The sequence below is a fragment of the Leptodactylus fuscus genome, chromosome 6, assembly GCF_031893055.1.
Source record: "Leptodactylus fuscus isolate aLepFus1 chromosome 6, aLepFus1.hap2, whole genome shotgun sequence".
Classification (NCBI taxonomy): domain Eukaryota; kingdom Metazoa; phylum Chordata; class Amphibia; order Anura; family Leptodactylidae; genus Leptodactylus; species Leptodactylus fuscus.
The window spans coordinates 136,322,812-136,347,127 of NC_134270.1; the positions used below are offsets into that span (position 1 = coordinate 136,322,812).

The window sequence follows — 24,316 nt, forward strand, 5'->3', positions numbered from 1 at the left end:
CCCCCAGACAAGACCCTCACATAGTGATGTGAGGCTGCTACCTTTTGGGTTACTGCAGTAGGTAGCGGCTGATAATTTGCTCACCTATCCACGCTCTTGTTCAGGCTGGCCTCCACTTTCACCTCCAGGGAGCACTGTAACAGATGCTGAAGTACGCCACTGTGTACTGATGCAACGTGCAGAGTCGCCTAGAGGCGACATCGGAGACCGGCCTGGACAGGAGTGTGGATAAGTATTAGTCGCTAGCTATTGCAATAATACAATATGTAGCGGCTGATTCAAATAGAATGCCTAACCCCAAGTTCATGCCATGAAGTGCCGCCATAGCCTATCGCCTCAAGTCGCTTCTCGGAAGACATAGGCCTGGGTCTCAGGCCACAAAAGACAAGGCCATGTGTGTAACACCTGTGGTGAAGGGAGTCATGAATCTCAGGAAAAACTTAGGACCAGTCCTATTCCTGTTAGTTTTGCGGCCTGTGCTCACTACATGAAATAAATAGGTCAGTGGAAGGTACAAATGGCACACAGATATCATCCTTGTGCCATCCATGTAGCTTTCCCACAAACCCATAGATGCACATTTGTGTTCATGTAGTCTTAGTCAGCCAGGTGTCCATATTGGGTTCTTTTCTTTTAATATTCTTACTAATGACTTTATAGAGAGTCTCCAGTGTAGAATCTTAATACGATACCGTACTAAACTTTGCAAAGTAATAAGCACAGAGTAGGATAATATATTACTGAGGGATTTGGGAAGTGTATCGTGGATAAATGCAACACACTGTAAGCACATGAACTGAGGAAAGAAGTTATATACTAAGTTATGTACTAAATAGTAAAACACCAGGTAAATCCCTTGGCTGACAAAGACTACGGGATATTGGTGGACAGTGCCAGGCAGCTGCTGCCAAGGCAAGTAAAATCATAGAATGCACTATATCACTATTGTCACTATTTGGAAAATCCCACATCATTTTGGGCAACTGTATATAGGAAAGACATAGCTGAAGCAGAAACTATATAGAGCAGGGTAAATAGGGGGATGGGCAAATCGCGCTATCAAGACCAGTTATGAAACTTTGAAAAGTTGGCTTAGGTGCAAGCTGATACTAATACCAATGTATAAATATATGAAAGGATAGTACTGGGAGCCCTCCAATGATCTTTTTACACCTAGGCCTGTAACCATGAAAGAGACATCCTCTACATGGAGCAGAAATGGCTCCGCCATCATCATTGAAAAAGATTCTATGCTGTAAGGACAGTGCAACAATGGAACTCTCTGCCACAAGATGGTCTGATGGTTCAAGAAGGTCCCGGATGCCTTTTGGGAAAGTACATACTGTAAGTTATGTGTCTTACATTTCGGGAGATGAGTTATTGAGCAGAGAATGTATTTGGATTGCAAATAGAAATGCATTTTATATATGGGGGCAATTTTTTCCTGCCGTCCTCTGGTAGGATTATGGGTCGGAGTAGATGGACTTTATTCAGCCTCATCAGTTATATCACCATGACCATGTCAAAAAGTCATCAGTGGGGGCTATGACAGATAAGGGTACTAGCACGGAGGGGATCTACATAGTGATTAAGGCAAAAATTTAATTTCTCTCCTTCCACAACTGGAGTATCTTAGTCCCAGTTTATTTTACACAGTGAGCACTTGTTATCTGCAAAGTCCCATTATACTCTGCTGACAAGCGCCCGATACTATAATATTCCTAATTAACCATCTATCTGTATCTCACTAATTAACCAAGGAGAAAACACCATCTCTTAGATGTCATCTCACAGATGAACTTCCCAAGCAAGAAATCTGCTATTAGAAAAATAAGCCAGAAAAAAAAAGCATCATTAGATATCATGTCACAGTCCGTCCTATTGTTCAGAATTCTAGAAGAGATCTGACTTCCTACTGTGCTCATTCTGTAAATGTAGGTCGTATAGAGGAGGGTGAGGTGGCACGACGACAACCTGTAGCACTGGAATGGTGCCAGCATAGAGCATTGTCTCCATCAGTATGTCTAAGAATGGAAACGCGTGGGTATTACGTAACCTACAAGAGAGTATACCTGATTCTACCAAAATCCAAAGATTCCCAATAAACATAATACTTGCTTTGTTCTTTTGTCTTGTTAGAAATGTTATACGGCTGTATCTAACATGATTTTAGGTGTTAGATCATATGGATATTATAGAAACCCAGGACTTACCTTTATGACCTTCTGTAATTAGTGGACCCATCTAGTCCATGTATTACCTGGTAGGCCATATAACTGAATGGCAGCCATTTTAAGGGCTATTCCCTTCTTGGACACTTATGGCATATAAATCTCTCAGATGTATGTCCAGTCCATGGGACTGGAATCTATTATGAGAACAGGGGTCCCCCAACCTTAGCTGTGACTGCAGAGGGGGAAGTGCATGTGCGTGCTTGGCAATTTCGGAAAGCCAAAAGAAGTGAATGGAAAAGCGGCTCATGCGCAGCGATCTCTCCAGTCACAGCAGCCACAAGATGGTGGTCTCCTGTTCTTAAAATAGGTAGGAGTCCCAGAAGTGTGACATCCCCTGAGGACATACCATAAATGTCTTTAGGGGTGTCTAAGGGTAAGTTCACACAGCGATTTTTGGACCGGAACCTGAGGCCGCCTCAGGTACTGGACCATAAGCCGGGTAGCCGCGACTGAAAGCCGATGCACTGCACCGGCATCCAGCCGCGCGCTCCACTCCGGATTAGGCTAATGAATGGGCCTAGTCCGGAGGGAGAGTCTTCAGGCCGAATCGCGAGGTGACTCAGCCTGAAGAATGAGCACCTCACTTCTTTTTTCCAAGAGCCGGAAGAAACAGCTCCTGGAGAAAAAAACTCCTGAGCGGCTCCCATTGATTTCAATGGGAGTAGTCTCTTTGGTCAATGTTTTGAGCCGTATCCGCCTCAAAATCCTGACCAAAAGTCTCTGTGTGAACTTTCCCTAAAGCTACAACTGTGGTGATCAACTTTATGCAGAAACCCATCTAATTTGGTTTTTACGTCATAATATTTGCTGGAATTTGTCATTTATGTGTGAACATAGCCTTAATAGTGTCATTATCAAGAAAATTATAGAATAATATGACTGAAAAGCGGACATTTATCAGCATCTTTTAGAAATCATCCGTAACCTTAATCTATAAAGTAGCAGTCTTTAAAGGGAACCTGTGAGGCCAATATGGGACACTAACCACCCACAGGTCCTGACTTATGGACCATGGGTTTAGTGTCGAATATAGACTTGTAGCAATGACATCTGTGCCCACATTTCAAAAAAACACATCCTTATACTTACTTTGAGAGGACATCGGGCTCATACCTGGTGTTCATGGCACTTGTGCATTTCGTCAGTGAAGCGAGGAACGTACACCCAGACTTCACGGCGCATGCACACCAAGGTGCTCCTTTGGCTTCAATAAAGAACTGAGCTGGTGCTGGGAGCATGTATAAATCTTTTTTCTCTTTCTTGGGGGTACAGATGGCATTGGAAGAGGGTAATTTGGGACATTAAACCTAAATACTAAGACTGCCTCTTTAGTCAGCTGCACCCTATGCAATGGGTGCCGATGAAACTTAACATACTTTCCGTCTACTCACCATCTTTTTGCGACAATGCTTTATCAATAAAGTCGGAGGCTTCCTCAAAATAAGAGCTCAGGTCAAAATTTGGTCTATCGTTGGCTTTAATACCATGGTAGGTAATGCCTGTGCCGTTGTAGAAGGCAGTGTTTGTGTTGACGTGCATGAAGGAGTTCCCCTCGGCAGCATTGAGGATGTGAGTTATCCCAAGGCGTTGCAGTCTCATGATGTTCTGAGCGATGAAGCTAGAAAACAAAACATGATAGAAGGATTACAACGGTGTACAAAGAGCTTATCAGAAAGGAATGTAACTGATATGGTAATATAGCTACTGTATATGCATGGGCCAGGAAGACATTGCGCAGAAATTTTATATCAAGAGAGTAAAAAATTTCTAAAAATATTTCCAGGGTTGTAGCTAGGTTTTTTCTACGTATAGTAAAAAAAAATTATTGTGGCACGGCTGCATCCCGATAACACATACTGTATACCACCAGCCACCCCCTGCTCAACTCAAGGAAGAGCTCTAGTACAAGTCCAACGCCATTGTTATTAACTCTTCACATCCTCTTTTCAAACCACACACTCCCTCAAAGCAGACATTATCATTGCCCAATGTCACCCAATATGGTCTAATAGGTCACTTGTAAACAATCTCATAAGAAAGACACCCAAGTGGTTGGATTCAAAGTCAAGTTCAGGAGCTCAGCCCATGTCATTAGCAGTGACTGATAGCAGTTTAGGTGACTTGGTTAACACTGACTGTCGCATTTAAGTAGTTAAATAAAGGGGCAGTGGGCAGGTATGGAACTCAAACAATGGGTGCACTATAAGGGATTCTTATGACATGCAATGGTTATCAAACAATAAACCCGAGAAGCTTGTACCACACAGCAGCTGGGAGGAAAAAAAAATATGCAGAATAGAGAAGCAGATGGAGCCAGGAGACATTATAACCCACGGAGCATAACATTATATCCAAGGAGAGTACGCATCAATAATGCGCCATTAGTCAGTGACGTCACTATGCATCATATACACATTTGTTAGTATGTTATTTACCTAGTATGTTATTTACCAGAACGCTTCATTTATTAGGACAAATCTTCCAAAAATAGGAGCGGAGAGAACATCAAATTCTAAGCTGCTTCTATACAGACACAGCCATAGTCTGGAGTTCACTGATAATCTCCAGGCTGCCCTAAACAGCACCCTGAAGTACATGGACTGATTTTCGGACTCTGCATGCTATTAGTGGACTAGCTTGTGAACAACTTAAGGGAATGTTCACACGGCGGAATTTGCATTTCGCTTGTGAACATTACATGTGGCTAGCCACGACGGGATGCCGGCACAGTGCACCAGCATCCAGTCGCGGCATTCTGCTACGGATTAGACCCAAATGAATCAGGAGGGAGCCTCGCGCCACGACACGCCGGGGCCGATTCAGCCGCAGAATCTGCGGCAAAAAGGGTCATTTCGCTTCTTTTTTCCGCTACTAGCATTGAAGTCAATTTCAATTTGTATAAAAGTTTTGAGTTGTTTTTCTTCAAATCTAGAAAAGTGATTTATGTATTGTGCTCTATATCATGGTGTCATAAATTGAATATATTTGGGTACGAGATAGATTCCCTTTAAATGCAGTATGGAAAAATATTCAATACATTGGACTCTAGGAATCTCTAACGAACAATTAGAACTGGTAAATCCTTCCATTTTCCTAGAGTTTCCCTTTAATGGCTCTATTATAGGAAGCAGCATGTGCTTTGTGCTTAACAACCCCTATTAGACCACTTACAAAGACAATCAAACCGCTATTAAAGGTAATGCGCGCAAAGAAATCACAAAACACAAGCACAATAGACATTTCACCTAATATCAATTTCCCATAAATCACAATCCTACTTTTACTGTATTTCAATTTTCCTCTATGAGAATTCCAGTTATTACTTCTCTAGGGAGGTCAAATCATTAAAACTCCACCATCTGTAGAGAAAAGCTTCATTACATTATTAATGCAGGGGAAGTCTCCAGAATTAGTTCCTCCAGTAATTCCCCAAGAGACAATTTCCTTATGTGTCACCTTCCAGGCAAATTAAGTGAAAGAAGCATAGAAAGAAAGGATCTTCTATATATATCTGCAAAATATACACTAGTGTACAATACGTTTGCCAGGAAACAACATATCAGGCCATAGATATAGATATAGATAGATAGATAGATAGATAGATAGATAGATAGATAGATAGATAGATAGATAATCACGCCCCAATAAGTTCATAACGAGAATTTTAGTGGAAATTGAAAAATACTTTTTTTTCGATGTTGCCTGTAAATGGGACGGCTACATCAGCCCCTGTTACTGGAAGAATAATATGAACTAGAGAAATGATCTGGGTCACCCAGAACCCAGCAGCTCATAAAGTTCTCAGCACATCACATGACTATGGGCTGGGAGGAAAGCTGAATCATGGTGACTCCCATACATTGGGTTCACACTAGCGCCCGGACTCCGTTCTGAGCTTTCTGTCTTCTGCATGCAGAAAATGGAAACCTGTCAGACCGGGTCCGGCTGTGAGCGCCGGTGAGCGTTTTATGCTCTCCGCCGCGAAACCGTTTTTTTTTAAACCGGACACAGAGTACTGCATGTCCGACTCTGTGTCCGTTAAAAAAAAACGGTTTTGCCGCGGAGAGCATAAAACGCTCACCGCGATCACGGCCGGACACCTTTCAAACCCATTCAAATGAATGGGTGAGAAAGAGTCCTGCAGCTTTCCGTCTCCTTCCCAGTTTTGTGCAGGAAACGGAAACCTGTATGAACGGAGACCGGGCGCGGAAGTGAACGAGCCCATAGCTGTATACACAACAGTGCTGTATATACAATGATTGGGAATAGAGAGACAATAATAAACCGTCCCAGTCTTCTCTGTGTGACATCTGGCTGTAGCCGATATCTGGCTCGCCACTCCTGCATGATAATTGGCAGCAACCTGGACATATATAGTCAATAGGTGGTCAACAACTGGTTAACCTAATCTATATCTAAATCTACTCTGTGCGGTACGGTGGGTCAGCGGTGAGCCCTGTCACCTTGCAACACTGGAATACTAAATCTAAAAATGAGCAAAGAAGTCACAAACATTAGACTGAACACATCACACATCTTCGAGGACTGGACCACCATCTTTTGTGTATGGGGTCCACCCACTCAACTATCTTTGGCTGTCCCATAAACAGTAAATGAAGACGCAGTGGATATACATGACCATTGCTACATGGGACACCCAATTCTCACAACAGTTTAGGTTCCCAACGGTGGAAACGTCAGCGATCAAACAATAAACCCCATGTTGTAGATGAGGAATAAGTGTTGTTTGTGGGAAAAGTTCCTTTAAGAACAACATCTGTATTCACATTGTATTTTCTCCTTGTGCTTACGTGGATTTCTTGAACGTACTCTGTTTATTCCCACACTGCAAAACCATACTGATATATTAATTGGCATCTAATGAAATGGATTCTTGCCTGTCTGAGAAACTGCGAACCCGACTGGGGACACCGAGGTGACTGATGCCAATATCTGTACATTGCTGTAGAGTATGTTGGTGCTATATAAGCAACAAGATGCTGATTTTTGGCTTGTATGTGACTTCCATTCAAATTACGGTCTGCCATTTTCATGTGCAGATCATGTAATTCCACCTATAGTGACAATAAGTGTGACAGTCTGTCATACCCGGTATCACTGAAGAGGCTTATTCACATGGCTCGGGTTAGATATATGGTTACAATTATTTGCAGATTTCAGATGTTCAATATTGCTTAAAGAGGATGGCTCAAGTTTTAATTTTATCACAAGATCGGGGGTCTCCTCCTTCCACCCGACAATCTTTGGCAGCGCCATAGAGAATGGATTGAGTACCAGTGTCAATGCTCAGCTTGCCTCTCCATTTGCATGCGGGAACAGGACCCCTGTTGTCACGATTGGTGGGCATCAAGATGATATCCTCTAACCTGTGGGTAGGAGATAATATACATCTGTGCCAAGCATCACACGTTATCACAGAATTGATAATCTGAACATTAACATAACCATCTCAAGAATCCGAACTCTACTGCTAGCTTATGTAAATTCAAGAGATTTCCTAAATACTTTGCTTTAGCAATGCTGCTTTATTTGCCTGCTATGTGAAATTATTCTTCCTATAGTTTACATATTGTTGTCAAGACACCCAGCCTGTTATCTGATATTAGGTCAGATGAGGTGACTCGCTGCTCTCTGTGAGGACTGAGTACTCCGATCACGCTTGCTTTCAGAGTTGTCTGGAAAATCAGGTCAGTTTGCTGATAAAGTCTCAGACAGTGTCTTGTCTCTCTCTATGTAAATACAATGATAACATTGCGTTTACTGCAAGTCCGTTATTTGGGAGCAAAGTGTTCACCATCACTATCAAACTCGGCCATTAAAAATGGAATGGATACAAAATGATGTAAAAAATGGACATAACAGCCATTTTTGACAGACATTAGATCATGCCCGGCAGCCACAAGAAAATGGCTGCTTACACCAGCTTACTGTGTAAGCGGCCACAAGAAAATGGCCACCTGCATAGCTTACTGTGTAATCGGCCATTTTCTTGTGGTTGCCGGGCATGTGCAGTCTGCTCTGCTCGAGGCCTGATGGCAGAGCTGACTGCGCATGCCTAGAAGATTGAAACCCAGTACGGAAGAAGGTGCAAGGAGAGTCCGTTCCTGAAGAAGATGGAGGCAGCACCGGAGATTTCTCTCACAGCATTGGGGACGCCCACAGTGCTGTTTGACTGCTGGGTCCCGCCCACAATGCTGCAAGAGAACTCATTTGCATACAGACGAAAACCGGGATTTCTACCGAACGGTGGCGCGGAGAAGATATCTAAAGGTAGGAGAAGAATAGGCTTTCTTAAGGCTATTCCTACGTGTGATCGAGAAAAAAAATGTGATTTTAATGATAGAATCCCTTTAAATGCCATACTCTATCAGTATGATTGAAATGTACTTATACTTGACCCAATTCTCAGGCCATTTATGGTATCTAGCCGAAAAATTGTCTGTCCATGACAGGCTTATATCACAGGGTAAAAGCAATAGACTGCTTACCACTATCCCGTACAATGTCGGTTAGCCTTACCTACTTATCTCAGGAGTGTTGTCAACAAAACTTGCATTAAAACTTCAGAGTCAATCTTATTTTCTAATCACATTTCTCTGCCTGATCTTGGTTTTGTGTAAGGACACAGCTAGTAGAAATGAGTTTGACTTGGCATAACTTCATCAGAAAGCGTTTCAGACTCTGAAATTGTATTTCTATTCTTCATTCTGCAATGAAATCTTCATATTCCAAGCTTTCCAGATGGCGGATGCTAATGGAGGTTTGTGATGACCAAGTTTCTCTGTTTGTGAGAGGAGCGATTGGACTTTTTTGGGCATCTTGAGAACATTGTACACATTGTGCAACATTGGGTATCTTGAGAACATGGCGATAACACACAGAAAATAAATATATGGTATAATAGAAACTGATCTTCTGTGGTCATATCTTAACACATATATTGAAGAGGTTGTCCACAGGGAAAAATATTTTTGGCGGGATCTGCTTTAAATAAGAAGCAATACTCCTCTCACTGATCACCTACCCTCCAAACCAGGCTTTTGCCAGTGACTTAATTCTGGTCATCTAGTGCTATGACTAAGGGACTACCAGTCCCGAAATGCGTAAGGGCTCACATCTGCGCCCGTACTCCGTTCTGCAGGTTTCCGTCTCCTGCACAAAACAGGGGCAGGAGATGGAAACCTGCCGGCATGTTTCAATCCCATTCATTTGAATGGGCTTGAAAAGTCTCCGTCCGTGTGCGCCGGTGAGCGTTTTTTTTTAAACCGGACACAGTCAGACATGCAGTACTATGTGTCCGGTTTTTAAAAAACGGTTTAGCTGTGGAGAGCATAAAACGCTCACCGGCTCTCACGGCCGGACTCGGCATGACAGGTTTCCGTTTTCTGCATGAAAACGGAGTTCAGGCGCTGGTGTGAACCCAGCGTAAGCCTATCTAGATCCAGTATGCAGTGTGTTTTTGTGTATAATTTTTGTCAATTTTTGCGTTTTTGTTTTTTTTTAAATCTTCTTTCCCTGTCATTTTTTAATATTTTTCATAATTTGTGTGTTTTCTAATTAAAAGTTATGTTTTAATATATTTCTTTTGACAAGAAAATTTGCTGGTGATGGAACTTTTTTACTTGCGAGTTGCTTCATCAGGCTTCAGATCGGGAAGTTGTTCTCGTGCATCATTTTTGGTATACATGTTATTTTTTTCATATTTTTTCACTTATTTTGGGCTATGATTTTCACGATTTCTGCAATACTACTTCTTTCTGGTCACTTCTTGACCAGGGCTGTGGAGTTGGCAGACCAAACTACCAACATTTCTCCACAACCCAACTGTCATGGTCAATGATGGTCAGACAGAAGAAAAGATCCTCTAATTCATTAAAAAGCTATGATTGAATTCCTATTAAAGTAAATATGGAATAAAACTAGTTACCTAATTAATTATACAATAATAATAATTTGCATAATATCACAAAAAATAATTTATCATTAATTTTGAAGCTGGAATCGGTAAAATTTTTCCAACTATAAATTTACCCAAAATTGGTTCCAACTCTACAGCCCTGCCCTTGACACACAGGAAATGCAGGTCAAACAGTGGCTAAGACTAGTCAGCAATACGGATAGTGATTGGCCGAGCAGTCATTTCCTGTGTGTCGAGAGACCAGGAAGTAGTCACTGGTGGTGAGGACCAGACCAACATTGGAATGGGAGTGGCAGGGGATAAATATAGTGAGTTTTGTTCCTTTTATTTTCTTACCCATTCTGAGCCATGTCACTTACTAGAAATCCCTTTAAATAAGGGCACAGATAATGCCAAATTATATTTACTACAGGAATAAGGAAGGTAACTTGAAGTCTAGTCACATGGCTACCACAGGGACATGGAAGATGGATCTATATCAGCATGTATAACGTTGCTTCACATAGTGAAGACAAAATTCAGAACTTAAAGGGGTATTCCAATAACAGAATACTTCCTATTCAAAGAATAAGGCATGATTTGCTGATCAGTGGTGGAGCAAACACTGGGACCCCTATGGATCAGCAAGCAGTTGGACAATGTGGCTGCTCTATTCATTATAATGGACTCATCGGAAGTAGCCAAAATGGATAGAGCAGTGCACACTGCCCAAAGTTCTGCTCCATTCAAACTGGGATGTAAAATACCCAGTCTTTGTAATGAGTGGAGGTCCCCAATAATCAGCAAATTCCTTTTTTTTTTCCATTTAAGTATGCTTTTGTAGAATGGGAGGAAATCCACACAAACACGGGGAGAACATACAAACTCCTTGCAGATGTTGTTCCTGGTGGGATTTGAACCCAGGATTCCAGCGCTGCAAGGCTGCAGTGCTAACCACTGAGCCTCCGTGTTGTCCCGTGTAGTCCCGTGTAGTTACTGGCAGAGCTGTGGACCACAACCCGACCCCAATTCCTCCTGACTCCGACTTCTTCACAAATGATGGCCATGATCAGTCAGAAGCAGTAAAAAGTCTCTAATTCATTAAGAAGCTAGTGATTGAGAAGTAAATATGTAACAAACATCTAATTAACTGTACAAAATTAATAATTGTATAATATAATAAAAAAAGATATAAACCGAAATCGGAGTCTGTAATTTTTTTCCCCAAGTCGGACTCCAGTACTTTAGGACAACATTGGCAAACAAAAGCATTCTGTAATATTTGTAATATTTACGTTTGGCACAATTTGTCCTAAAATACACCTGACATCCAGGTGGTTGCCACCAGCCATCTTTACTGCGCGGTCAGCAGTTTCTATCTGGAGTTGCATAACTTTATTGTGATGAGGATAGCCTAAATCTATAGAGACCTTTTCATGGCTTGAAATGGAGCTTTAGTCTGAAAGAAGAAATATGTGCATAGACAACTATAGTTTCAATAACAGTCATCTTCTAAACAGAAAACCAAAAATGAGGACAATGATCGGAGATGATGGCCAACCTGTCATCGGGTCCACTGCTATTATTTTCATGATCAGAATCAACAAACAAAGGCACAACCCTAATACAATCCCATTCACATCAAATATGACCAATGTTCTTCTGGTCTTCTACGCCAACCTGTCAGATTATATAATGCTCACACCTACCTAGGCTTTAATATCACGTCAAAATTGTGTAAAGAGAAGGAAGTCACTGATTCATCTCCATGTGGATGTGCTCTCAAATAAAACATGGAAATATACAAAGCTGGAAGTGTTATATGTGCTATACCTTTATAAAATAAGATAAGATAATCCTTTAATAGTCCCACCATGGGGAAATTCATTGTGTTACAGCAGTATGGAGAATACAGTAATATATTACAAGAAAGAAAACATACAAGCTCATAGCAGATAGAAAAGATAATAGAAGTCATAGCAACTAAGAAAAAAACAAAGACTTCAGGATCATTTAGTTCTCTGTGCGGAGTGATCTCCACTTAGCTTGATGTTGGTTATACAGCCTGACTGCGGTTGGGAGGAAGGACCTCCGATAGCGCTCCTTCTCACACTTGGGGTGAAGCAGTCGGTCACTGACAATACTGCCCAGTGCTGTCACAGTCTCATACATGGGATGGGAGTTGTTTTCCAGCATGGAGCTCACCACGGACAGTATCCTTCTGTCACCCACCACCTGTACTAGGTCCAGGGGGGCCCCCAGGAACAGAGCCAGTCCTTCTAACCAGCCTGTCAAGTCTATTTTTATCCTTGGCTGGTATGCTACCCCCCCAGCAGGCCACTCCGAAGAAGATGGCTGATGCTACCACAGAGTTGAAAAAGGCCCAAAGAAGTTCCCCCTGGACTCCAAAGGCCCTCAGAAGGGATGGAGAAGTGAGCAGGCACTGAGTGGAAGAGGAGTGACATAAGCAGAGACTCCTCAAGGTAACCAGGAAGTTTCTATGTCACTCCAGGTGTTTTATTCACATCAATGCAGGTCAGTATTTCTCATTAATGCTCTTCTTTATAGGATCCTACTCATGGACTGACAATTAGAGGAGTTGATCTAGTTGATTATGAGGTCGGATTGTAAGGGGAGCAATGGGCAACTGCCTTAGGCTACGACCCCCCTTCACCCTTATTATAATCCGCCCCTGGGGGATTTTTAAAAAGGCTGTGGAGTAAAATAATAATCGTAATCAATTAATGTAGGCCCGTCCTTTGGTGGATGCATTTGGGTTTGCATTGATGTCAAGAGATGACTGAAGAACAGCACTCGTCTATCTTCAAAGATCTCATTGAAGAGAATGGTAGTGAGATGCCTCCCATCTAGTAGGGGACTGTCTACATTCAGGATGAATTTGAAACAGGGTAAAAAAAAATAAAAATGAATTTTCAGAATGGCAATGGGTCTCAGAGGTCAAGCCCACAGCAATCTTCTATTTATCCTCTGTCCTATGGCTATCATTTGTGGCATATCCTCTATATAAGCATGTTTCTGAACATACTAAAGTAATTGAGGCTGAGCTGCAATACCAGACACAATCCGTGGACATGAGTGGCACGATTACTAGAACAATTCAGACATATGTGTAACCCCAGACAACCTCTTTATAGCGACAAACTAAAAAAAAGATCCTTATTTTATGTGTTATTTGGCAAATCTTACCATTCAGTTTAGATCATCTTTAATATATTGACTTAGAAACATCTAATAGTGAAGACCAAAGAACCAGAAAATACGAATTCCCAGATGGTCAGTGCCAGTAAGGCTTCTTATTTTTTTAGAAAGAAAGGAAAAATTCTACAAACAACCTTCAAGACAAAGAATGCCTCATTATACAGTGAGACTGCAGTATACACAACAGACTTGCCAGACATTTCCCTTAGTAAGCTCTTCCCAACACCGCAAGGTTATCCATCACACACACCGACCTATATTTAATCTCCAATCTTCCATATGAAAATCCTTCTGTGATCTCATATGAAAAAGATCTCCTACGTGGCTGGTACTACACAAGGTCAAGGAATCTAGAAGAAATCTATAAAACCTCCAGAAGGCTTATGTATGAGGAATAATCCCGACCCAATAGATTAATTATACATAAATTATTCGGGCCACTCAAGAAAAAACAAACACTTAACCTGTATGGCAGCCATATTAACATCCCCGGCTACCAGAGCAGAAAATCAATGCCATAATGTTGGGGATATTCCGTCATTACCCTTATAGATGTCAGAGTCCGTAGGGGCTCAATTATTCATTTTTCAGGCAAAATAACAAAAACTGCAGTGTAATTCCTCATTGAGAACACGAGCGCTCTGCATGCGGAGTAAAAAATGGAACCTGTCAGCCATTTTGTTTTCTATATCCATTACCTGCTAAGTGATAAATAATACAATGGACAACATCATAAATCAGTTATATAGGTTTTATTTAGTTATGTAGATACCACTAACTCACTAATGAGGTTTATTTTTTATTTATTAGATTAAGTACAGGGCAAAAAATAAGCTAAAAAATAGAGTTGACTATAAACATTGGATAACTTGTGTAAAATGAACTGTGGCTGTACAGCCAACTGTCCCTAACACATGAACAACCACCAACCTTCCTCGTGTTCATCTACCCCAGATACTTGGAAAATGGACAGGTAAAATTATTCAGTGCTAATGAAGTGCAACGTGATAGACACTTTGTGGGTATGTCAGTGGCACAATACCAATATCGCCCACATCAACAAGGATAACCAAGGTTCCACCTGTAGCTTGATTTGCTATACTGAAGAGATCCCAGAGTATATTAAGTGGAGACCTAGGTGATCAAACATAAAAAAAACAAAAAACAGTATTAGGGGAGGTTCACACTTGCGACCTGTCTCCCGGTTTAGCCAATCCAGCCAGTTTCCATCTTTTGCCTTGAGAAATTGGACAGGGGACGGAAACCTGGGGGTCAGTTTTCAAACCCATTCACTTGAAAAGTGACCACCCGTGTGCATCTTCTGTCTCTCCATGGCTAAAGATTTTTTTTTTCTTTTAGCCGGACACAAACTTGGACATGCAGGACTTTGTGTCTGGTTAAAAAAAAACGGTTTCACCACAGAGAGGCAGAAGACGCACACGGGTGGTCACTTTGCAAACCCATTCAAGTGAATGGGTTTGAAAACTGACCACCGGGTTTTCTGTCCCCTGTCCAGTTTCCCGGGGCAGAAGATGGAAACTGGTCGGATTGGCTAAACCGGAGACCGGGTGCAGGTGTGAACCCACCCTTACTCACCTCTGAGTTTTCTGCCTGACATCAGGGACATCAGTCAGAAGACTCGAAGACAGCAGGTAGTCACGCTGGAGACCAGTAGAGGTGAGTAACACAGTTTTTAATATTTGATTACCTTCCCTGGGCCTTCACTTATTATATTCTGTAGTCTGACGAGACCTTAGAATGTAATACCAGTTCCAGTTTACACTTACTGTAAAAGGGGTGTGATTTAATAGGGGCATAACCTAAATAATCACCATTATTCATAAACAAGGTAAAATGCCTGATTAATTGCAATGTTGATTTAGGTGATAATTGCCCAGCGCTATCCACAGGTCTGTCAGTCTAGCCCCTACACAACAGACCATGACAAACAGAAAAAATCCAACACATCAGATTTTGATTCTCACCAACTTTAGTGATGGTCGGCTGTATGGGATGAACTGCTGTAGGTTTATGTACAACCAACCAACAGCAGAGAGTCCAAAATCTACCATGTTAGCAGTCTAAAATCTATTGTTATGCTTAGAATGGGATCAAAAGTAGCAGTGTTAAATATTTATTTTTGTCAATTAACAAAATTAAGTGAATGAGCAAAAAAGAAATATAAGTCTCAATATTTGGTGTGACTTTTGCCCTTGACCTTCCATCATTTCTTCTCGGGAGACTTGAAGACAGCAGGGAGGTTTTTTTCCGTCATCTTGGAGAACTAAGCTCAGATCTTCTGTGGATGTCGGATTTCTCCAATTATTTGGACTCTACATGGAATCCCAGACAGACTGGAAGATGTTGAGATCAGGGCTCTGTGGGGGCCGTGTCATCACTTCCAGGACCTCTCCTCCCCCAAACCATATATTAAAGGGGTTGTTCAGCATAAACTAAAACTTTACGCCAGGGGTAGTCATGTGATTTCCCCAGGCACATTTTCTGATTTCCAGAGACAGGAAGTCACCAGTACTCCTCTCCACCCCCCTTCATACTCAACAACGCTCACTTCCTCTTCTTCTGCTGGGCGTTGCTTCCTTCACACTGGAGCCGACGCCTGTGCAATAGAACACCGGCCGAAGCAAAGTAGCAGAATTCTATAGCGTCTGCGTGGTAGGCCCGCTGCTTCTCTTCATTCGCTTCTGCCGGCATTCTATTGCGCAGGCGCCAGCTCCTAGGTACGAGCAGGAGAAGGGGAAGTGGCACCTCAAAGTCATCTCCAGGATGAGAAGACATGTAAGTATGATGGGGTGGGGTGGCGGATAGGAGACTGAGTTAGCTAGGTAAGTAGGGCTAGTAGTCCGCAGGCTAGCTAGGGAAACGGGGGGTAGGAAGTGAGAGTGGGGGGATCTGAGTGAACTGCAATGCATCATGGTAGTTGTAGGTTAAGACAACAGGAAGCTCGCCATGTAAACAAATGCAGAGGATACCAGAAAAAGCCAGAAGTCACTCAAAACACTGCTAAAGGTATTTAGGTGCATTTATTAACCCATTAACAGCGCTAACAGACCTTCATTAAAAAAAAAATGAAAATTTTTTTTGCCCAGGAAGCCCCCTTTAATCCTCTAATGGAATTTAGTTTCTCGCTCGTTCATTCACATGATTTTGTTAACAAAAATAAACTCTTAGCCCTTGCAGAGGTCATAGTCATCTGTAAAATCATTTTTACGAGACTTTTCCCGGCATTTTAATGAACTTGAGCTCTGGCGTACAGCAGTTCTGTCCCCGGGCCAGATCCTCAGTGTCTGATCAGGCACCAGGGCTGCTGTACGCCAGTAAGGCACTATAATCCATCTGTTAACCTGTTCCTCACCAATGGCACAGAATAGGTTAACATATCATAATCATATAATCCCAGCGGACACAGCGCAGTCTGCACCCTAAATATGCCGCCAGATCTCTGCCGATGTTTTACATAAAGCTCTTAGAATAAACTAAAACATCTCTTGTGCACGTTTTAGATTTTTGTAACTGTATTAACGCTTAACAAAAACATTATAAAGTTGTTATCGTTGTGATGGTGCCGATCCAAAGCATATAAGGAACAGGTCACTTTCACCGCATAGTAAACGCCATAAAACAATCTTAGATTTGCTTTTTATACATGGGAGCTTGTTATAGTAATGGTTTCTCTACTTAACTAGCGACCTCTTAGAATGATTATACCTAACACTTCTACCTGTCAAAGCCTTCCTACTTTGCAGCATATTTTTCACACTTGCCAAAAACTTTTTGAATAATCCTATATATTGTTTCATATTTCAATGTAGAGCGCTAAAAGGTTTTCATTAATTGGACCTACAACTCGTTGCTCATTGTAGATCCAATTAATGAAAACCCAATCAATCTGCTGATATCATCCGGTGGAAAGAGTGGTAAAAATTGTATTATACAGCGTCCATGTAATGTCAGCGATCTGCACCCAACAGCCTACTATGTCTTCCAGCAGGGACGGCTGCTAGGTTACATTACTCTCCGCACTGTCCATATCTTGCTTCTCCGTGTTGTGCGTATACGTTCTGGCGCTGTTGCCAATGGGTCTGCCCATAGGACATGTATATATTCATATGTTCCCTTCCTACTTCTTAAAGGGTACCTGAGTTTTTATGAAAAGCTGAAATATGTGCAGGGTCTTGCTGTGCAGTCTGTTCTATGACTATATAAAACTTTATAAGTTGTTCTGCTGCTAATAATTACATTCTGCATTTGTCTCAGATTGTGGACATGTACAATAAGGAGTAGTATTACGGATTCTACTGGGTCTTTATATGTAATTCTGCCAGGATTATCTGTACAATGGCAAACAAATAGCTAAGAAAAACCCAAGCAACCATAATATTGGAGATCCAGGAAAACTGGTCTGCTAATATAGGGCAAATAAACACAGGCACACAGCTAAAACACTGGGGAAAAGAAACAATCTATGAGTACAGTCAGGAAAACTGCTTGCTGCCTGTAAATAATATCCCGTCTGTAATTAGACACACAACCAGAAGTAGATACAAGTACATAATAGGCTTTCTTTACATTGTAGGATGTGAGATTTGCAAAATATTCAGTCTTTTGCACAGAGCAACAGTTTGCAGACCAGTGTGCAGGCTGTGAGGAGAATCAGCCCCTCCCTTCTTCATTCATAAGGTTGATTTTAGGTTGTACCTCAAAGTAACCAAAGGAGCATTATATTTGGTCCTGCAGCTGTAATTGCTGCTGTTTGCAATGACTTTCTGCTCTGGCTGTTAAGCCAATCCTGACCAAGAAACCCCCCTTTATTATATCAATACACATACAAAACAGAGCAGAACAAATCCCAGGGGCCATGTAGGGAATATATCTATAACCTTTGAGATTATTTCCTACTAACGTTTAAGGAAGTTCCTATTGCTGTACCACTAAAGCGACTTCTAAAATGGTCTACAAAGCTCCTACAATTTCTAGTATTTTGCCCAATGCTAACAAAATGCCCTTAGGCATTAGTTTAGACAGGCAGATACCAAACACCATTGCAGTTATTTGTCTTGGTGGGTGGATTACCTGTTCATGGGATTCATGACTCCAGCTACAGAAGTATGACACCACTTAATGTATGAAATCACTCTCCTTGGAGAACCACTCCAATCCTACATTGCTTGGGTATTAGCTATGTGGAGAGTTCCCTTCTGTGATTTCCTAATTCTAACCTGATTTGCTCTGGGATAGTCTGTACCAACCCAAACCTGATTTTCCAACCTCATTAATCTGATCCTGGACTTGATGTTCACCTGCATGTTGCTGACCTATATCTGCCATAACTATAATCTTTAGCCCAGCTAACTATCAGAATTGGGAACTTTTGTAGGGGACTATTATGGGACCAAGACTTGGGTATTGAATCTGTAACATTCACAGCACCTTACAGCAGTACAGTGTTAAGAGTAGTGAATACCTTAGACCAGGGGTAGGGAACCTTCGGCTCTCCAGCTGCTGTGAAACTACATCTCCCAACATGCTCCATTCACCTCCGTGGGAGTGCCCAGCACAGCTGAAGAAGTATGCATGCTGGGAGTTGTAGTTTTGCAACAGTTGGAGAGCCGTACATTCCCTACCCCTGCCTTAGACTTTACACCCAGCTTTTCCAGTACCAACCCAATAAAGACCACTTGGAACAGTTCTTTACCTTGCCATCAAAGACCCTCAAGTCTGATATAGTGTTACTTGATTATGGGGATATTGTCACTCCTTAGGGAGAGACCACCTTGTAGGTGTGTGGAGTCTTACAAAGCCATTTTCGCTCCACTGTGGGGGATCATGGGAAGAATATGCAAATATGTTTCCCAAGATGTAACTGGGAAAACCGTGCCTCTGTATGCTGCCCTCTACGGGACGTTCGGGCATGATAGTCAAGGGAGCTTCCCATAGAGGGCAGCATACAGAGGCACTGTTTCACTATTTACATCTTGGGAAACATATTTGCATATTCTTCCCATGGTCTTACTTGTCACTGTACAGTATTACAGAAAAACTGATATCTACAACTTGATTCAAGTCAACCAGCAGTCAAGATCCTGGGCTTCTGGGCTAGCTTCTATGGACAGCCGAACAAGTAATTTCGGCTGTACCAATAAAGTAACTAGTATCACCCATCACAAGTGTCCTTCAGTTTCAGATACAAGGTTAGATGTCGGCAAGAAAAGGATGGACAAATAGAACATTTCATTAAAATTTGAGGTTTTATTTTTGCTTTGTGTTTTTGATGCCAAAGGACAAATATTGCGTTCATATCCTGGTGACAGAATACAAGGTCTATACTGGTATTCACAATCCAATATCCTATATACTGAGTGCAAAAAGTGGCAAGATGACAGTTAATTAGAGTCCCTGCCATGTACAAATTTGCATATAGGGTGACTGTGTTTTTGCCGTTAACGGAGGAAAAAATATCTTTATTCTGTATTAGACACTTAAGAGAAACAGTGGGCATCTGGATTTTGCATATTTCCATATGTACGCCTCATATTACATCTTCATGCCTCATTAGATTATTTTTAGAGTCTTTATGAGTAAGTCAAAAAGTATCCTGCAAGTTATGCAACTACTGGAAAATCTATTTTTATTAAGATAACATCTTCTATGAACCTACAGAAGTCACATAATTTAGAAAATAAGAGTTGCTGCTCATCTTACAGATTTAGCCATTCTCTTCTCCGTATGAAACGGTTTTGAAGATAATTCAGTCCTAAGTCTCATTGTTGGGCTTCTGGCTATCTTCTACCCTTGTTAGTGCAATTACGTCTTGGAATCTTTGATATTCTCCTATTAAGAAGGCACAAACCCTTACATGGTAAGTTAGCTATGTCTGGCTGCCATACAATAAGAGTGTGCCAAAATCAAGACGCTTTTTATATTAACACCTTAAAGGGATATTAGCTTTTTTTGGTGTTATGTACAAGCAGTGGCGTAACTACTGGGGAAGCAGCTGCCACAGGGCCCGGCACATTAGGGGGCCCGGTGACAGCCGCTACCCCTGCGTTTTTTGTTTTTTTTTAATAGGTTGTTACCAGCTGGAGTTACACCAGCCGGTAACGGGCCCTACTTACTTACCGATCCTGGCAGGGGCTGGGATCGGTTAGTGACACCGCAGGCCCCGCAAACATCATTATTATACTCAGGGGTCTTTTCAGACCCCAGAGTATAATGATTGGAGACCCGGGAGAGGTAAGCGAACATAACAAACAGTGTTACTTACCTCTCCACGCTCCGTGAAGGATTCGGGCCCACTTGTGCACCCGCGCCATTTTTTTTATCAATGGCAGTTCACGAGCGCCGGAGGAAGACGGGACCCGAGGAGATCGCTGGAAGAGGAGGCGTGGCTGAAGAGGACGTCGGATCCTGAATGCCCGTCCACCGTGCACGATAGATAAGATTAACATATTCTACTTTAGGGGTTTTATTTTAAAACGGGGGGGGGGGGGGGGGGGGGTGTAGTTTAATATAACTTTAGCGGTGCCTGAATAGCCTTTTTAAAGGCTATTCATGCAAATGTGAGGCTCTATCAGCATAATTTTGCTGACAGAGCCCCTTTAAAATACTGGTTCCTTGGGGTACACAAAAGCAGGGAGCAGGGATGTCTAAGCCACAGCCCAAGGACCACATGTGGGCCAGGATGCTGTAAACTTACTGAAAGCAATATACATTTTTTGGGTGATTATCTGTTGCAATGTCGCACACATCTCGATATTTATAGACATACCTGGCTTCAGATTTACAGCGGTTTGTAGTTTCTAGAGATGAGCGAACACTGTTCGGATCAGCCGATCCGAACAGCACGCTCCCATAGAAATGAATGGAAGCACCTGGCACGCAGACTTTGCCGGCGGCCGGCCGCTTAACCCCCCGCTTCCATTCATTTCTATGGGAGCGTGCTGTTCGGAACGGCTGTTCCGAACAGTGTTCGCTCATCTCTAGTTAGTTCTGGTCAAGTGCAGACATGTAACGTCAGGAACCATCTGACGTTACATGTCCTTGTGGTGACTTGGCGAGGGCAGCAACTATATAATATTTGAACCTACCTCTGCAACGTTCACCAATAATGTTACTTAGAAGTCAGGTAAGTATTCTTATTTCAGGTATTTCCACACCTTGGCACCTCACACATCTGTGGTGGCGAATATCACAAAAATTATGCTTGGTCCTTTATCTTGTGTTCACACCTGCGCCTGGTCTCCATTTTGTGGGTTTCCGTCTTCTGCCCGAGAAATTGGACAGGAGAGGGAAACCCGGCAGTCAGTGTCCGCCCGTGAGAGTCTTCTGGTCTCCGCAGCGAACCCGGTTTTGGTGCGGAGATGCAAGAGACGCTCACGGGCGGACACTTTTCAAACCCATTCAAGTGACTCCCGATTTCCGTCTCCAGTTCAGTTTTTCGGGCAGAAGACAGAAACCGGCAAAGCAGAGAACGGCCGCAGGGGTGAACACGCCCTCATCAGCTTTTGTTAGTCTTTGAGTGTTTAATGTGTGGCCCAAAGAAAATACTCTTCTTCCAGTGCGGCCGAGAGACACTAAAAGATTGGAAACTCCTTTTGTAGGGGGTACCAAGCAGCAAGTCTGCAGAGCAACCACAGGTGAAGTGAGGCATTACAAGATGGCCACCACTAATAAGGACTGTCCAAGAATCCATGACCCTGGAGGTCCCAACTGATGGACCTTCCTCTAGTAATTCCCAATGCCCCAAAGGTGTATTTGGAAAAGGAGTCTCAAAAACCAGACATTCCCTTTAACTCAATTCCATGGAAGTTAGGCCTGGCGATCACTTTTATCCCTTACAGTAATTGGTTCACTTTCTGTAAGTTTATTTTAGTTCTTTACAGGAATAAATTTACTGGAAATTATAATATATTATATAAGAATGATGGACGTCATCTGACAAAGTAATCCTCTATGTGAAGCAGGCTATTACAGATAGGCAGATATCCATCATTGGCATGTAAAACCTCTCATAAATATCATAAAGATGATGTACCCCATTAATCTGAATAAGATAACTTCCCGACAGCCTTTATGTATATTAGAAATGGAGGCGACAACAAGGGAGGTTGAGACAGGACTGGAAACCTAATGATATACTGCTACTAAATATTTCCATGTCTAGCCTAGGAATAAGGTGGCATTCACACTTGCATTCGAGGTTTGGTCAGAAATCGCTCTCATAGATCCCATCTAATTTGAAAGGAAGAATTTCCGACGTACGCCTTGCCAACTGGGCTAGAACTGCATTCTGGTTTTTATGATGAAAACAGACCCATAGTGTCACTATATAAATCAGGGCTATGGAGTCCGATCCAATTTTGGGTAGAGTTGGAACAAGTTGCTGACTCCATTTCCAGCATAAAAATAAATTATATTACACAATTATTGATATAATTAATTAGTGACAGGATCCCTTTAATAGTGAAAAACTATCAGTCAGACAATTTTTTGTAGGTACCACGTCGGAATAGGCTATTCATCTCCTACCTTTCGTTGTCTTCTTCGTGCCACCGTTCGCCTACAATCCAGGGTTCTTGTCGATATGCAAATGAGTTCTTTCGCAGCACTGGAGGCGGCCCCAATGCTGCGAGAGAACTCCCTCTAGTGCCGCCTCCTCTTCCTCAGCAGTGTCATCTTCAGCCTCTTCTTCTGGTGGTGGCTTGTAACTTCTAAGGCCTCGGGCCTTGGGCAGAACAGACTGTGGATGCCCACAAGCCACGAGCAAATGGCCGCTTACAATACTGTGCAAGCGGCCATTTTCCCATGGCCTGTGGGCATGCGCAGTCTGCTCTGCCCAAGGTCCGAGACTTTAGAAGTTACAAGCCATCGCCGGAAGAAGAGGACGCTGCTGAAGGAGAGGAGGCGGCGCTGGAGAGAGTTCTCTTGTAGCATTGGGGGCTGCCCCCAGTGCTGCCTGAGCGCTGGGGCCCGCCCCCAGTGCTGCGAAAGAACTCATTTGCATACCGACAAGAACCGGGATTGTAGTCGAACGGCAGCGCGGAGAAGACGACGAAAGGTAGATGAATAGCCTTTCTTAAGGCTATTCCAACGTGGTACCTACAAAAAATTGTGTCTGACTGATAGGATCCCTTTAAGCCCCATGCAAGTTTAGTGTGCTATCCGAATTTTTCCCAGATGGAAAACTGACCCACTGACCCATTCATTTCTGTGGGCCTGAGGACACGACTACAAATTACACTGATCCTCATGCAGGCTTGACAGTCTGGGCCACAAAATATGGAACAGGCCCTATTCCGGTCTGATTTTGCGTTCCTATTCATTAAATGAATGAGTTTGTGCAAGCCCAGCCGATGCACGGGTCATCCATGTGCCCAGTGTATCGTTCATTCATGGCTGGCGGTAAGCACACGGTCATGTGCAACCCACCTACATATGCAACAAACCATATGATGTTGGCGCAGTATATAACTTAGATAAAACATATTATGTAAAGGGTAATGCCTGGTTGATATCAGGAGAGGGTTAGCAGACATAACTCGGATGTCGATCTGATTTGCATCTATTAAAAACAGACCAATTGATCACTATCGGGTTCTTATATACATCAAAACAGACAAGGATAGAACATGACTGTTTTTTAACTATTTTCTGTCCTAGAAAACGGACAAGCGAATACATTCACTCATTGGGGTATGGTTACCAACATTGGCATTACTCACACCAGTCTCCATTTCCTTGACCATTTATGCCATCAGCCCTGCCCCTGACCGTCTTCGCCACCCCTCCCCCCCTTTTTTGGGAAAGTGGCAAAGGTGGTGCATGTTTAAAAAATTAAAAATTTTTAAGTGCAAAACCATACAACTTTTTATGCCTTGTACTCTAGGAAATTGGTGCACAAGCCATAATAAATCTGCTCCAATGTTTT

General features: G+C 42.4%; 1 protein-coding gene across 1 annotated transcript in view; it reads right to left on the reverse strand.

Annotated features, from left to right (window-relative positions):
• The window catches only part of DUSP3 (dual specificity phosphatase 3), a 50,545-nt gene that overhangs the window by 17,043 nt on the left and 9,186 nt on the right, over positions 1-24,316 (reverse strand). The window contains exon 2 of the mRNA XM_075277332.1: positions 3,626-3,852. Within this exon, the coding sequence (XP_075133433.1) occupies positions 3,626-3,852 (227 nt within the window). The remainder of the gene's footprint in view (positions 1-3,625; positions 3,853-24,316) is intronic.